We start from the raw sequence: 16,750 nt of genomic DNA, 5'->3' as shown, positions 1-16,750 counted from the left end.
GGGTCCAAGAGACTTTTTAGTGCGTCTTTACACGATACATATGTGTACCGAATTTAGTTTGTCTATGTCAATCTGGAGGGAGGGGCTCAATTTTTCAATTTTCTAAGGGGCGCTGTTGAGCCATTTTGTCTCGTGAGTGTATGGGTCCAAGAGACTTTTTTGTGTGTCTTTACACGATACATATGTGTGCCACATTTCGTTTGTCTGCGTCAATCTGGAGGGAGGTGATCAATTTCCTTAATCTTCTACGGGGTGCAGTACCCCCATTTGGCCAGCAGTTCCTGTTAAATGGCAAAAAGGCAAAATTCCTCACATCGCCACAAAGCAACCAAATCCCTAATCAGAAAGTTTTTGATAACTTTTCATCTCCAATGTCTCAAGATGTTTCTGAGTGAATCTGAAGTTGGTCAGATTAAATCTCTAGGAGGAGGAGTTCAAATACGATGCGTGGAAAATGTCAAAATCGCAAATACAATTAAAAATGGCCGTCTTCCTGTTGGAGTGAGGGTTAGGGTCCAAGAGACTTTTTTGTGCATCTTTACACAATACATATGTTTACCAAATTTCGTTTGTCCATGTCAATCTGAATTGAGGGCCCCTCTAGGGGGCACTATTGTATCCAGTAGGTGGCGCTATGGAGCTGACACAGTATTGATGCATAGACTTGTTCAGGGCGGGACCCTCTACATGCGTGATTAATTTGGTGTAGATCGGATGATGTCTGTAGGAGACATTTGTTTTTTATAATAATAATCTCTACAGATACAATAGGGCCTTCGCACTGTATAGTGCTTGGGCCCTAATAATGATAAATAAGTTGCATATTATATTGCATTGCACATTCCAGCAGGGGATGATTAATTATTGCATGAAGCATGGATTTTCATTGCACATGGGTAAAAACTGTTGATTAGTCTCGAGGTGAGAATCTTCATAGATCTGTAACGCCTCCCAGAAGGCAGCAGAGTGAAGAGGTGATTGGTAGGGTGTGTTATGTTTTTTGGCCTGACGGTTACATCAGGCCCTGTTGGACAACAATCGTGTTTCGGCACGGTACAAGGCACCAGGTACGGGGCCTAGTGTGAGTACACCATAACAGTCAAAGACAGAATTACATGATGTTCAGAAGAATCCAGCAATGTCATGTACAAAAGACCCAAACCAGAATGACTTGATCATACTAACAAGTAGTTTCTGTGTATCCAGCCTTATACAGTGTCACACCTCTGTGCCATCATAGACCTCCAACTGACCAGAGATCTGTCTGTTTCCAGGTTACGCCCCATTGATGTGGAGTTCATGAAGAGGCTGGGAAAGATAGTGAGCATCGTACCTGTCATTGCCAAAGCAGACACACTCACTATTGAGGAAAGACAGGAGTTTAAGGAGAGGGTGAGGGAACACACACACACACACACACAAACACACACACACACAAACACACAAACATACACTCCGAAGGTTGCTTTCTTTAGATCACTTTCTTTTCCTCTAGCTGATGTTCTCATTGTGCAACATGATTGAAAATCACCTCACTACATCATGTGACTGTGACTGTCCTGACACATCACCTTCAGTGTAAACTAATTAACCTGACCTGTGTTTGACTCTTTGACAGATAAGACAAGACTTGACGGCAAATGGGATTCGTGTTTACCCACAGACAGAGTATGACGAGGATCCAGAGGAGCGCATACTCAATGACAGGATCAGGGTAACATCTCCACTCCTTTCATTTAGTCAGAATCACAATCAGCTTTATTTGTAGTATGTTTATGTATTCAAGGAATTAGATTATCCATGTATTTATCGAGAGAATCCCAGATTCTAATCCTAACTCTACATCGAGTTAAATCAGCACACACATGTTCACTGTACTTGATGGGATGTTAATATGGGATATATATACTTATTATATGTATGTCAGTCAATAATAAATGTTTGATTAATCCTTCTGTTTGATTAATCAAATGGGAAAAAAGACATTCACAATCACTATTTTAGGTCCGGGTGAACATTTGATAGAATATATAAATATCATAAAATGATATATTCTTCTTTAAATGAGCGTGAGTAAGATGTGCTCATATATTGTGTGTCCAGGAAAGCATTCCCTTTGCTGTGGTGGGAACCGACAAGGAGCACCAGGTGAATGGAAACAAGGTGCTGGGTCGTAAAACAAAGTGGGGAATCATTGAAGGTAAGGCAGCAGTTTAACATCAGTGTTACCTCATTCACCTGGTTTGAACATTCCTTCTTACAGTTGCCTCTGTACATGGATTCTGATCTCATGTTTGGCAAAAAAGAAAAAAGTGCAACACCTGCAGCAGTTGCTTCAATCCAACCTGGAATGACTTGAACTTTTACACAAAAGTATATAATTGACTGTTTAACTACCATTTCTTCCAATACATCACCCTCACCTCTTAGTTGAGTCCGATACAGTTATTGGTGAAATGAATGTTGGACATTCTGCCGTATTAAAGACATATTTGGATATATGCTGACCATATGTTGAAGTATAAATAAAACATCATCAAAATAAAACTAAAACAAGAAGAAAAAAAAAGAAAACAGACTTTATTAACATTCTGTTTCTCTTTTCACAGTTGAAAATGTGGCGCACTGTGAGTTTGCCAACCTGAGAGATTTACTTATCAGGTGAGTTAGACTGCGCTCTTACACATGGCTCATTATAAAATATGGATCATTTGTGAGGACCATAAAAGTCAATGGAGGGACACTATAGCATCCAGAGTGAGGATCATGTGACCGGCAGCAGCCGAAGCCGTGCTCAGGCTGGTCTGTAGTGGCTGAAATGTGCATCATGAAAAGCTCATCAGTGGATAATGCTACTGTAGAGGAAAGACAACAAGATGAGTTCAAGATTTTCAGGAGTCATTTTTTTACTGAAATGTGAAGTAATGTGATGTATTAATCATCTTTATTTATATGGCACCAAATCACAAGAAAAGTCATCTTAAGGCACTTTACACATAGAGCAGATCTAGACCGTACTCTTTAATTTGCACATTTACATGTACAATGTAAATGTGACCTTTGCCTGCATGTCAACTGTAGCGTTCCCATCTGAATCTCCCTAAAAGTTATGGACATGATTTTAACCCTTTATCAGGCAAATAACTGTATTTGGTAACCTCCGTAAACATCCAAAATAGCCTCCCCATGCCTCTCTGTGAGGTTCTAGAACCATGTGGATTTTTTACATATAGACTTTTTGGTAAATGTTTTACCCCTTAAAATATGAAATGAACATTTTTGGAAAAAGTCACAAAAGCAAAAAAGTCATGTAATATTCCCCAGTAACTCTCTAGGGTTGACATTTATTTCAATGAATGCCTTATAAAAGGTTGAACACGCACACACACACACACACACACACACACACACACACACACACACACTCACACTCATACGAGGGGGGAAAGACTTAAATGGCCAGTTAAGTCTTGATAAGTGTGTATGTTTTTGTGTGTGAACATGCCTTAGCATGCGTTGGCTTTGGGAGTGCCATACTAACATATTAATATAATATAATATATAATAATACACTGCTATGGAAGCAGACAACATGTTTTTAATTTACTCAAACTTTTTGACACACTTGTCCTGTCAGTTTTCTGAAGAGACACTGGAAAGTACACACTTCATGGCATTGAGACCACTGAGACACACACACGATACAGAGATGGTGGTTGATGAGACATCAGGAAGACAGTAGGATGCAGCCAGGAGGAGACTATAGCCGCAGGTTTTTCACTTCGTCTTCAAGTGTCCCATTCAGAACAGATAGAAACACGTTGATCTCTTGATGTGGTGGGCGGATACATCATATGAACAGATTTGTTTAAAGCAATCTGAGGCCTGTAGATGTGTCACACGTGGAACAGAAAAGTCCAGATAATAGCTTTTCATAGCCATCAATCATGTTATCATGTGATTACAAGTGGCCATAGAAGAGGGTAACTTTTTCCAACATTGTTGTTTGAAACATGATCATTATTCTTGCCAAAAACCTTTAACACAGTAGATACCCAGTTGTTATTGACCTGAGACACAACTCTCACACAGTTCTCTGTTCAAAGTTCATAAATAAATCCTCATATGTGGAAGCCTGCTGTTTCAGCTGTTACTAGGCCACAGTATCTCTACTAGTCAGAGGGTACAATTAACTTTAATTCAATAATAATACTAATCTGACTAGAATCTGTGTTGATCATGAATTGGTTGATCCCTGGTGAGCTGTGTGCTAAACTCTGATTCTAATGGCCCATCGTGGATTATCCGTTATATTAATTTAAATCTATTATTCTCTGTTTACTGCATTGTGAGAGAGATAATCCACTCATACAGAACACCTTTTGCTATGCTCCTTTCAGCTTTATTTACCTGGGAATATGTCCATCAAGCCAGAGATGGCCAGTGTGTTGAGTTTCAGCAGTTGTTTTTTTTTTTACTCTGTAGTTTCTCTTTAGAATATAGAATATGTCTTTATTGTCATTGTACAAGTACAACGAAATTAAAATGCAATCCTTAAAAGTGCAAGAAAACAATAATAATAAATAATTAGCAGGCTTCTAAAAACACACAAAATATTCACGTTCTGCAGGTATTGCCTGATCAATCAATCAATCTTTATTTGTATAGCGCCAAATCACAACAAAGTCATCTCAAGGCACTTTACACATAGAGCAGGTTCTAAACCGTACTCTTCAGGTTTTAATTTTAAAGAGACCCAACATTCCCATATGAGCAAACACTTGGCAAGAAAAAACTCCCTTTTAACAGGAAGAAACCTCAGGCAGAACCAGGCTCAAAGTGGGCGGCCATCTGCCTCGACTGGTTGGGGTAGAGAGGAGAGAGAGGAAGAATAGGAGAGAGAGAGAAGCACATAGAAAATCAACATTGAAGCTAGAAGGTCCGGGACTGGAATCTGTCATCCGGACGTCTACAGGCCCAGATTGTCTGTGAGACGAGAAAGCACAGACAACTCCGGGGAAGAAGTTTAGGTTATTGAATGTATGGATATTGCACAGTGAGAATTTACAAAATGTTCACGTTTTTTATGTGGTAGTGCAGTTATTAGGGAACATTCCAATTCTTGTGATTGCTGCATTAAGTAATACCTGAAATTTCCTACAGAAGGACCTCCTAGATATATGGTCCACAGAGGAGGAAATAACATTGATGTGTAACATGAATCAGATACCAAGTTGTGAATCTTTCTGTGTGTGTGTGTGTGTGTGTGTGTGTGTGTGTGTGTGTGTGTGTTTTTTTTTGTAAAGGTCTCACCTGCAGGACCTGAAAGAGGTGACACACAACATCCACTATGAAACCTACCGCGTACGACGGCTCAACGAGAGCAACATGAACTTCAGTGAACTGGGACTGTCAGCCTGGCCGCTGGAGAACGGAACTGCTGACAAATGCGAATCAGACAGTCACCTCTGATCCCTCCTGTTAGCTTCCTACTCCAGGAATTCTGATGCTACTCGTCCAATCAGAATGAGAGATGGGGGAAAAAGAAAGCGATTTTTTTTTTCCCCTCATAAAATGGGATGGAGAAATTATGTTTTAAATTGTTTTTCCCTTTTGTTCATTATGGGACCAAATAGTGGATTGTTTTTAAATGATAAATTCTATTTGAATTTTTACGCGAGTCATAAGAAATGCATCAGATATTGATATATTTTTGAATGCAAACTCATATATATTTTCTGGAAGCATGGTGACATATATAGGATAGGGACGAACAGGCAGCATAATATGGAACAATGAGAGGAAACATAAATAAGTCTGCCAATGGTATGTAAGCATCTTGGTATCTGCTAGATTAATAATATACTATATGGCCAAAAGTATGTGGATAGCTATAGTGCCAAACATGGTTGACTGACAACAGTTATGCTCTTATGGCTCAATGAGATGAAATCCCTGCAGTTAGGTTCCTACATCAGGTGGAAAAACGTAGCTGACATATGGGATGGAATGCTTGGTTGTCCACATATGTTTGGAAATGCAGTGTATCATTTGTGCTTAGGTCAAATGTGTTTATATGTGATCGTAAGGAAAAAAGCATCATGTTATGGCTTTGGGAAAGGTTTTAATAGAGAGACAATAGAAAAAACAATGAACTTGGCGCGCACCCAAAATAGTGACAGCATTTAAAGCAGGAAATTGAGCTCCTCCTCACAAAACGAAAAAATGAAGCTGCTGCTGTGCTCGGTGCTGCCCCTGCTCATTCAGTCCCTTTCTAAAAAGGACTCTGTTGAGCTTCTAATCTGAAGTACTCCAACTCTGTAAGATTCAAGTCTTCCAACATGCTGTGGAAAGGTGGATGATGTTAGATTGAAATTGCTTTTTATGAAAAGATGGTTGCCTTTTCTGAGTTAATGGCAGATAAAACTGACTGTAGAAAATATAACCTAAATGATTAGACTGTACCTGCTGTGTGTCAGCTCTGCTAGATTCTCTTTTCATTCAGGAGTTCATGTCCACACTTACAGGGATAAAATTGAAGACATTGTTTATGTTTAAAGATGTTTGCCCACGCTAGTAAAATGTAGAAAAACAGCAGAAGAATTTTTCATTTGTTGACTTTCTACCTCTTTTAAAGAGTAACTACACCCCAATATGTTTTGAAATAGTTTATGTATCAATTGACACAGATACAAAAAAGCAAAACTAAACATTGGACCCTCCTTTAATCATGCAAGTGTAAGGTGGTAGGTGTTGGTGAATGGACTCTGTGGCCCCTCCAAGAACACTTTATCTTGGTTCATGTGTCTGCAGCAGCATGAAGTGTAGAAGGTCTGGGTGAAGGTGAATATGGATCAGAGGATGTGGTAATATCATTGAGCTGAGCCAATGTGTCACAGTGACACATGACAGCTTTAGCTCAACAAATGAAGAAACACTGAAAGTACAATAATGATAGAAATGAGTTATTAAAAGTGTTATTTGATCTTGTCAGTTTTAAGTCTACTGTGTGTCACATAGCAAATGTTCACATCATATTGTAACTGATGTGACAGCAGCATTTGCACTGTGATGTATTTCTAGAATAAAATCATGACCGTGGTAATTGGATGTCTCCAATAGAAAAAGCAGAATACAGAGTTCTAATCAACGACGTGTAGGTGCCAAAATACCACACAGACGGTCAAAGCCAGTTTCAGGGTCAGGAAAACACCAAACTGCGCTGCTTGTGACAGTGCCACAAAAACAAGTCCTATTATGTCATCAGCTGGGAGCAGAATGTGAAAAATGTCAACATTTTGTCCAGAACTCCACCTGAACAAAATGAATAGAAGGCATTCATTTTAGAAGTACTACTAGACTATGGCTGTTTTTGACTCAGTGTGTAAAAGCAGATTGATGAAGGCAGGCAGTCGCAGAAGGTATTTCACCTCACCTTAATGTTTCATGCTTTTAGAAGTGGTCAGACATCTGTGGTCAGTTGAAGCATGTCTTTTTTATTGGATGCCAGTTGGATGCATGGCTGGCCTCTGTGCCTTTCCAGCAGGTCAGAGAGCCCATCAGTGGCTGCTCTTAGCTGATTAGCACTGACTAGCATTGCAGGCATGCACCATAATGCTGAATACATTGAGTTTCTTCATAACCCATACATCATCAGTCTATGTTGCCATGAGGCCAGGCCAGGCTTCTGGAAGCTGTATCACAGCTCACTTCCTACTGCTTGGGAGGTGGCATCAACAAACCATGAAACAAACAACAGTATTAGGATTTCACTACATGAGCATTAGAGCATTAGTGACATAATGGTGGCTCGTTAATAGGTGTACATGTGGGAAATGAAAGTAGAAGTGTTCTGCTGTCCCCAAATGACTGTACAGTATCTCCCTGCACTGTCAGTTATTTGCATGCTAGAGTACATTACATGCCTATAACTACTCAAGTAGGTAACATGTGCAAACATTTAACAAGGAAAAGTATAATAGGTCCCCTTTAATGCATTTTACAAATGTCAAAATGGTGCAACTGTCTGATAAGGACTGTGGTTGGATGGTTCACTTCTTTCTCTCATCATCAACAAATCTTTGTTTCCACTGAAATGACCAGTATTAAAAACTCCACACTCCATGTTGTAGGGAGGAGAAATACTGGTGCACACACTGTTGCATTTATGACCACATCACAGCTGGGTGTGGCCAGGTGTGTTACATTGTGCAACTGTATGTGGACAGCACGGAGCAGGATTTTCAGACTGGGTGTAGTTACTCTTTAAATGGTCATTTAATATGGAGGCTCATAAAGGGCCAGTTCAGTGTAGAGGCCAGTGCCAAGTGGGAAAAATTGTGCATTTTAAGATTTATCCTCATTAGTGTGATCATGGCCTGTTAAATCTTCACTGTGACTTCATTATCCAGCACTGACCACTTCATCTCCATAATCTTGGGTCAGCTCAGTATACTCTATAATCATTGTACTTCTGTTGTATTATGTAATGTTCTCATGTTTTCAGCCTGCCATCATCAGTTCACAGAGAGTTAAGTATTAACTGAGAGGATCTTTTTCATTGATTTACTTTTATTTGAGGCTCAATTTGCTTCCCTCAATCTACCCTTTTTAGTTTCTTATTTGTTATTCAAACTCTCCAAAGATAATTAAGGTTGTTATCCAATGAAAGCTTTCTCTGCTTTGCACCCTGCATTAACAGTGGCTGCCAGTCCTCAGCTGGAGCTTTAATGTCCGCCCTCAGATAAGTTGATACATATCGTATGTATTAGGTATTCATTTTTGATCCTATCTGTGCCTTAGTTTTGCCATCATGAAAAAAATAACATTTTACTTACAGACATTTTGGACACAGGGACACAGCTTTTGAACATGTTGAAATATAAAGTTGATTCACAAGTCCAGTTTAACACAGTTATCAAAATAGCCATGGAACATTTGTTACCAAGTCATGACAAAAAATATCATAAAACTTTGAGGGCCAGTACAGGCTACACAATCTGTCTGTGTATTTTCTCCTTTGTAGCTCTCAGGCCCACCACAACAAGACAATGATGTTCTCATAACCAACTCAAAGTTTTGGGTCATGGTCAGATTCAAGTTTGGTTATTGTGGTTTATTGGGTCATTTCTCTCTCTATCTGTGCCAATCAACCGCATTCCTGTGTGTCATATTTGCAACACATGACAGTAGATAAAAATACAACTTTGACTCTCAAGTCACTTTTAGGTCTTAAAGTTGGCAGTAGAGTCAGGTTCAGTTGGGTGGAGTCTTACAGGTGTAGGTATGGTTCAGATTCAGCTCTTACTGTTGCAACTGTGTAACACAACTAAAGACAAATCCTTTCAAGAGAGAATACTATAGTAGGAAAAGCAACAGGTGTTTCACATTAACGATGGCTCCTTTCTATTTAAGTGTCCCAGCAGCTTAATGAAATTCAGCCAGAATTGATATTATTATTCACACCTGTGCTTTTTCTACATGTCTCCTATGACAAAGGCCTATCAGCTACTCAGATTTAAATTTTACACAATGGTTTGTGGAATGTTAATGATGGCGAAGCATGCTCAGCTATCTTTCCATGGATACATGAAGGTTCAAATCCATTCTTAGAGACACACTGTGTGGATTGTGATGGTGTTGGTCTCACCTCACCTTTATCTGTCCCTATGTTTTTTACTGTGTGACCAAAGAACATAAGATAAACCTTCCTTTTTTTTATCAAAGTAATGGCTTAACTACCTGCTGTCCAAAATGTCAGTTTCCTTCTGAAGCCACATATCATCCACAATGACACCAAATCCTCCAGTTTCAATTCACTTACATTATGTATGTTTGCATGACATTCAATGTTACTGTCTTCTTACCTCTCAGCTCTGCTCTGAATCCTGAACCTCTGTGTCAACCTCCCACCCCTTGTGTTTTATTCAGTATGTACTAACAGTTCCCATATGGTTATTGTCTTTGTTTTTATAGTATTAATGATACACATGTTAACGCTGTTAATTTACAATTAAATACTTGTCACTTGCTCAGTCTAGTGTGAAGTCATTGTAATAAACCTACTGATTTTGAATCACCCTGTGACCTTTACTACTGCACCACCACCACTAAGGCTGTATTACATTTACAAAGTGGGAAGCTACCTAGGGGCATGTCATCTAGTTTTTAATTGTATTAATATCACATTTGTAAGAGAATTTTCACCTTTAAATTTGACAATATCACTGAGGATTGCCCGACATTATTACTACAACTCATGGCTCTTACTTGTAGAGGGACCTTTGTGAGGGCAGTAGGTTCAGGTCAGTAGGACAACAGTACATCTTCCCAAGGGTCCCAATTTAGTAAATTCCATGATGACAACCACCAAAATTATTTAAAGGGGTATTCCTGTGATTTAGTTAAAAGATGGATTCACAATAGACAAACATGTTTAAAAGTTGATCCGAAGCTAATATGAAGCTTCAGCGTCCACATGAGTCAAATCTTCATCTTCTATGTTTCAACGTTACAGTGTTTTTAGTACCAAAGTCTTTTTGTTACTATACTTCCACCACAGCTCAACAGGGAAACACTAAGAGGGAATTTGATACTAAAAAGACTGTAAATGTGTCAGATATCACTTGTGAATCTATCCTTTAACTTTACCTTAATGAAGTATTTACACTTACATTACCTTTAATTTACCACCTGATATTGACTGTGGCTGGACCTTACAGTCTATTTGCCCATGATCTGTCTTTAACCATATTTATACTGCTGTTGCCGACAAAAAGATATAGAAGGCAAGCATTTTGAAAGTGTTTCCACTGAATGTTTATGAACGCTTTGTCAGTGAACAAATTCAGGGGGTTTAGAGAAGTGTCCACTGTCAACATTCTTGCGTGCTGATGCAATGGGTTGGATATCATACAATACTTCAGTGTTCCACTCGGGGTGTATGGTGTGAGGTAATATATCTGCTTGTTGCTATGTAAAATCAATGACTGTAATATGTTATATTTATTTTCAGATTCACTTCTTTGTTCTCACTACATCACAGCTCGCTCTCTTCGTTAACCACTGCTGTCTCTCTCTCTCTTCCTTGTGCTCTCTCTCTCTTTTTTAAATGAATCAGGAAGCCGACAAGTCAAACGAAGAGAATAACCTCCCCTAATCCTGGCAATGTATTTCTCTCTCTCATGCTACAATGCTACATTTAAGATAAACATAGGCTCTTCCAGTCCATGTGCTGTACATTCAGTCTGATTTGGTGGGCAATCTGACCTGGTGGCAGGAATTGCCTGTCTTCTTGCTGATGGTTTCATTTGCTTACATAGCTCCATATCTTGTAGTAACGTTAAAGTTGGGAGACACAAGATATTAAATAAGGTAGTCAAAATTGAAGTAGTTGAGTCTGAGATTGGATGACTTTTAATCTCTAGATCCTGCATTTCCTATTATGCCATTTAATGCCTGCCTGCTTTCTAAATAGCCACCTCTCCAGTTGGTAATACAGGCTCTCTGTTAAAACTTTTCATATCAAATCCAAAGTGAGGCCATTTTTCTCACGCTGAGTTGCACTCTACTCAATTAGTAAAGGCAAGCCACTTATGGAAAACTGTATTGAATGTTCTCTACATTCAAAAGCATGTGTAAACACAAAGTCAGTAAGGAACCCACATTCACCCCAAGGACATGCAGTCTGTTGTTGATGTTCAGTGTTGATTCTAAGCATCTCCATCACCTTTTCATTCCCTTCAAGGAAGCACCACGTCCAACTGCAGCTCAATGTCTCCATCTGCTGACTGTACACTGGCTCCAGATCATGCTCCGGATTAAACTGCACCACTACATCTCCATGTAAAATAGGGCCCTCGGTTACGTTTAATGTTTTTTTACACTAATATATCCAAATTATGAGTTGTAACATACATTGCCTCTGGTGACTGCACAAAATGTATGTTGATGAGAACTTCAACATTTAAAAACCCTTATAGATAGAAAAGAAACCTTTTGGTGTGGGACTGTATTCTATTGCCAGTTGAGAAGAGATATCCTATCATTGGTGATAGAAGGCAAGTGAAGAAGATAGAATGTGTTTGACCTATGACCTGGGACATTATCAAAATAAATTAGGATTATTGTAATGAATCAATAGTTTTATTGTTGTTTTATTGTATTATTTGGTTTGATTAAATGAGAAGGTGGACTGAGTGGCAAATTATGGGCTAGTTTTAATTCTAAACCTTGGAAAATAAGACAAACTATATTGAATGATACAGACATACAATATGAGACCAGTTTATTTGATGCATGTCAAGTATGAAGGCATACAGAATATTGTAGTCATGTTTTCCTATAATTTGTATATTTGGTCTCACACTTTTATACATGGAAATTGATAGTCTGCCTTCTAAACCTGTTTGGGCTGAATTTCAATTGATGCAAGATGCAGCACTGATATCCCAATAGAGAATATTTTTGTTGTTGGACATCATGTAGTCCAATGTATAAATCACAGCATATTATTACAGAGAAGAGAGAAGATAAGATTGGCTCCTGGGGTCATCCTTGTCATCATATACATATCCACAGATGATGCGTGGCCCCTGATTTTGCTTTGTTGTATTTTTGTTTTTTGGCATTTTCCCCATGCTTTTTCTCCCCTGTCCTTCAAACTAGAAATGTTCCTCGCTGGTTAAATTCCCCCCTCCCTGAGCTACTACCTTATCGTGGTGGAGGGGTTTGCGTGTCCCAATGACCCCAGGAGCTCCGTTGTCGGGGGCTTTATGCCCCTGGTAGGGTCACCCAAGGCAAACAGGTCCGGGGGGAGGGACCAGACAAAGCTCACAAAACCCAAATTACGAGTACAATACATGGTCCTTGGTTTCCCTTGCCCCGACGCGGGTCACCGGGGCCCCCCCCTGGAGCCAGGCCTGGGGGTGGGGCTCGATGGCGAGCGCCTGGTGGCCGGGCCTGCACCCATGGGGCCCGGCCGGGCACAGCCCGAAGAGGAAACATGGGACCCCCTTCCAGTGGACCCACCACCCGCAGGAGGGGCCAAAGGGGTAGGCTGCGATGTGAGCTGGGCAGCAGCCGAAGGCGGGGACTTTGGCGGTCCGATCCTCGGCTGCAGAAGCTAGCTCTAGGGACGTGGAATGTCACCTCTCTGGCGGGGAAGGAGCCCGAGCTGGTGCGCGAGGTTGAGAAGTTCCGGCTAGATATAGTCGGCCTCACCTCGACGCATAGCAAGGGCTCTGGAACCAGTCTTCTCGAGAGGGGTTGGACTCTCGTCCACTCTGGAGTTGCCGTTGGTGAAAGGCGCCGGGCAGGGGTGGCAATGCTTATTGCCCCTCGGCTTGGCGCCTGTATGTTGGAGTTTACCCCAGTGGATGAAAGGGTAGCCTGCCTCCCTCCGCCTTTGGGTGGGGGGATGGATCCTGACTGTTGTTTGTGCCTATGGCCCAAACAGCAGTTCAGAGTATCCACCCTTTCTTGACTCCTTGGAGGGGGTGCTGGAAAGTGCTCCCTCTGGGGATTCCATCATTCTGCTGGGGGACTTCAACGCTCACGTCGGCAGCGACAGTGAGACCTGGAAGGGTGTGATTGAGAGGAACAGCCCCCCCAATCTGAACCTGAGCGGTGTTCTGTTATTGGACTTCTGTGCTCATCACAGATTGTCCATAACGAATACCATGTTCAAGCATAAGGGTGTCCATATGTGCACTTGGCACCAGGACACCCTAGGCCGCAGTTCGATGATTGACTTTGTAGTCGTGTCGTCGGACTTGCGGCCGCATGTCTTGGACACTCGGGCGAAGAGAGGGGCGGAGCTGTCAACTGATCACCACCTGGTGGTGAGTTGGCTCCGATGGTGGGGGAGGATGCCGGTCAGACCTGGCAGACCTAAACGCATTGTGAGGGTCTGCTGGGAACGTCTGGCAGAGTCTCCTGTCAGAGAGAGCTTCAATTCCCACCTGGTGGACACCGGCGGTGAGGGATGCCGTCACGCTGAAGAAGGAGTCCTATAGGGCCTTTTTGGCCTGTGGGACTCCGGAGGCAGCAGGCAGGTACCGGCAGGCCAAGCGGGGGGCGACTGCGGCGGTCGCTGAGGCAAAAACCCGGACATGGGAGGAGTTCGGTGAGGCCATGGAGAACGACTTCCGGACGGCTTCGAAGAGGTTCTGGACCACCATCCGGCGTCTCAGGAGGGGGAAGCAGTGCACCGTCAATACTGTGTATGGGGTAGACGGTGCCCTGCTGACCTCGACTCGGGACGTCGTGGATCGGTGGAAGGAATACTTGGAAGACCTCCTCAATCCCACCGACACGCCTTCCGGTAAGGAAGCAGGGCCTGGGGACCCGGGTGTGGGCTCTCCTATCTCTGGGGCTGAGGTCGCCGAGGTGGTCAAGAAGCTCCTCGGTGGCAAGGCCCCGGGGGTGGATGAGATCCGCCCGGAGTTCCTCAAGGCCCTGGATGTTGTGGGGCTGTCATGGTTGACACGACTCTGCAACATCGCGTGGACATCGGGGGCAGTGCCTCTGGATTGGCAAACTGGGGTGGTGGTCCCTATTTTTAAGAAGGGGGACCGGAGGGTGTGTTCCAACTATAGGGGGATCACACTCCTCAGCCTCCCTGGTAAGGTCTATTCGGGGGTACTGGAGAGGAGGGTCCGTCGGATAGTCGAACCTCGGATTCAGGAGGAGCAATGTGGTTTTCGTCCGGGTAGTGGAACTGTGGACCAGCTCTACACCCTCTGCAGGATCCTTGAGGGTGCATGGGAGTTTGCCCAACCAGCCCACATGTGCTTTGTGGACTTGGAAAAGGCATTCGATCGTGTCCCTCGGGGGGTCCTGTGGGGGGTTCTCCGGGAGTACGGGGTATCGGACCCCCTGATACAGGCCGTCCGTTCCCTGTACGACCGGTGTCAGAGCTTGGTCCGCATAGCTGGTAGTAAGTCGGACTCGTTTCCGGTGGGGGTTGGACTCCGCCAGGGCTGCCCTTTGTCACCGATCCTGTTCATAATTTTTATGGACAGGATTTCTAGGCGCAGCCAGGGCTAGAGGGGTTCCGGTTTGGTGACCTCAGGATTGGGTCACTGCTTTTTGTAGATGATGTGGTCCTGTTGGCTTCATCAGACCGTGACCTCCAACTCTCACTGGATCGGTTCGCCGCCGAGTGTGAAGCGGCCGGGATGAGAATCAGCACCTCCAAATCCGAGTCCATGGTCCTCAGCCGGAAAAGGGTGGAGTGAACCCTCCGGGTCGGGGATGAGATCCTGCCCCAAGTGGAGGAGTTCAAGTACCTCGGGATCTTGTTCACGAGTGAGGGAAGGATGGAGCGGGAGATCGACAGGCGGATCGGTGCGGCGTCTGCAGTAATGCGGGCTCTGCACAGATCCGTTGTGGTGAAGAGAGAGCTGAGCCGAAAGGCGAAGCTCTCGATTTACCAGTCGATCTTCGTTCCTACCCTCACCTATGGTCATGAGCTTTGGGTAGTGACCGGAAGAATGAGATTGCGGGTACAAGCGGCCGAAATGAGCTTCCTCCGTAGGGTGGCTGGGCTCTCCCTTAGAGATAGGGTGAGAAGCTCGGTCATCCGGGAGGAGCTCGGAGTAGACCCGCTGCTCCTCCGCGTTGAGAGGAGCCAGATGAGGTGGCTCGGGCATCTAGTAAGGATGCCTCCCGGACACGTCCCACCGGTAGGAGACCCCGGGGAAGACCCAGGACATGCTGGAGAGACTATGTCTCTCGGCTGGCCTGGGAACGCCTCGGGATCCCCCGGGAAGAGCTGGACGAAGTGGCTGGGGAGAGGGAAGTCTGGGCTTCCCTGCTTAGGCTGCTGCCCCCGCGACCCGACCCCGGATAAGCGGTAGAAGATGGATGGATGGTTAAATTCCAAGTTTGAGGCTTGGCTCTTTAGCTGCCGGTCATGGGTCACTCTCTCACTGGCTATGTAAGAAAACTTGAATAAGAAATAAGAAATTGAATTGAAATAAGATTTGAATGAGATTGTTTCTAGCTGGCATTCCAGAGGTGATGGAGTTATGATGCGGGACGACAGAGGACTGAGTCTGACGAGGGGGTAGAATTACTGAATGACATCATGCAGTTGATGGGGGAAAGTCTGCACCATCACATGCCTTGGGTGTAGGCCTAGATGATCAGAGGTTTGTTCTGCTGGAGGAGTCGCTTATCATCTCACTAGAAGCAAACATACTCGCCTTGATCTGCACTTGACTGAACAGTCTGAGGAGAGCAATGCCCTGTCCAGTCTTCTGCCTTCACTTTCCCTGGCGATGACCATCTCCTCTAGCCTCCAGTGATGTTTAAGGCTCTTAAACAGAACCCTGTCTGCTGGCTGCAAGTAATGAGTGGTGTGGAATGACCTATAACCATATCCAGATCCAGATCCGGCCTCTCTCTGCATTTTACTGGTGTATATGACACACCAGTTTATAAGGCACACGCCACTTTTAAATGAGAAAAAGATTGTATCAAAGCTGCTTATTTACCAGTTTTTACGGTTCAACTCTATCATTTTCATACTTGTATTTTTATATTTTTTATGTGTGTGAATTAATTTAATGTGTACTTGTTTTCAAACTCACTTGCCTAAAATTACCCATTGACAGATGTATAAAGTACTTTGAATTTAATTTTCCTGACACATAACAGCCAATGATATAGTTGTTAGTTTGAATGGATGTACAGCATGTCTGAAATGAGCAAATATTTGTCCTCTGTGTAGATTTCATGTCACCTT

At 43.0% G+C, this 16,750-nt stretch overlaps 1 protein-coding gene across 3 annotated transcripts in view; it reads left to right on the top strand.

The window, feature by feature from the left end:
- Positions 1 to 10,030, top strand: part of septin12 (septin 12) — a 61,903-nt gene extending 51,873 nt beyond the window's left edge. For all 3 annotated transcript variants that reach the window (XM_062438538.1, XM_062438540.1, XM_062438537.1), the window contains exons 6-10: positions 1,275 to 1,392; positions 1,619 to 1,714; positions 2,104 to 2,200; positions 2,610 to 2,661; positions 5,307 to 10,030. In XM_062438538.1, coding sequence (XP_062294522.1) covers positions 1,275 to 1,392; positions 1,619 to 1,714; positions 2,104 to 2,200; positions 2,610 to 2,661; positions 5,307 to 5,472 — 529 coding nt within the window. In that variant the 3' untranslated portion in view covers positions 5,473 to 10,030. The remainder of the gene's footprint in view (positions 1 to 1,274; positions 1,393 to 1,618; positions 1,715 to 2,103; positions 2,201 to 2,609; positions 2,662 to 5,306) is intronic.
- Positions 10,031 to 16,750: the final 6,720 nt, after the last annotated feature.

The sequence above is a fragment of the Scomber scombrus genome, chromosome 18 (genome assembly GCF_963691925.1).
Source record: "Scomber scombrus chromosome 18, fScoSco1.1, whole genome shotgun sequence".
In the NCBI taxonomy this organism is placed as follows: Eukaryota; Metazoa; Chordata; class Actinopteri; order Scombriformes; family Scombridae; genus Scomber; species Scomber scombrus.
Note: the sequence above shows the minus strand (reverse complement) of the source record. Positions and strands in the feature narration are given on the sequence as shown.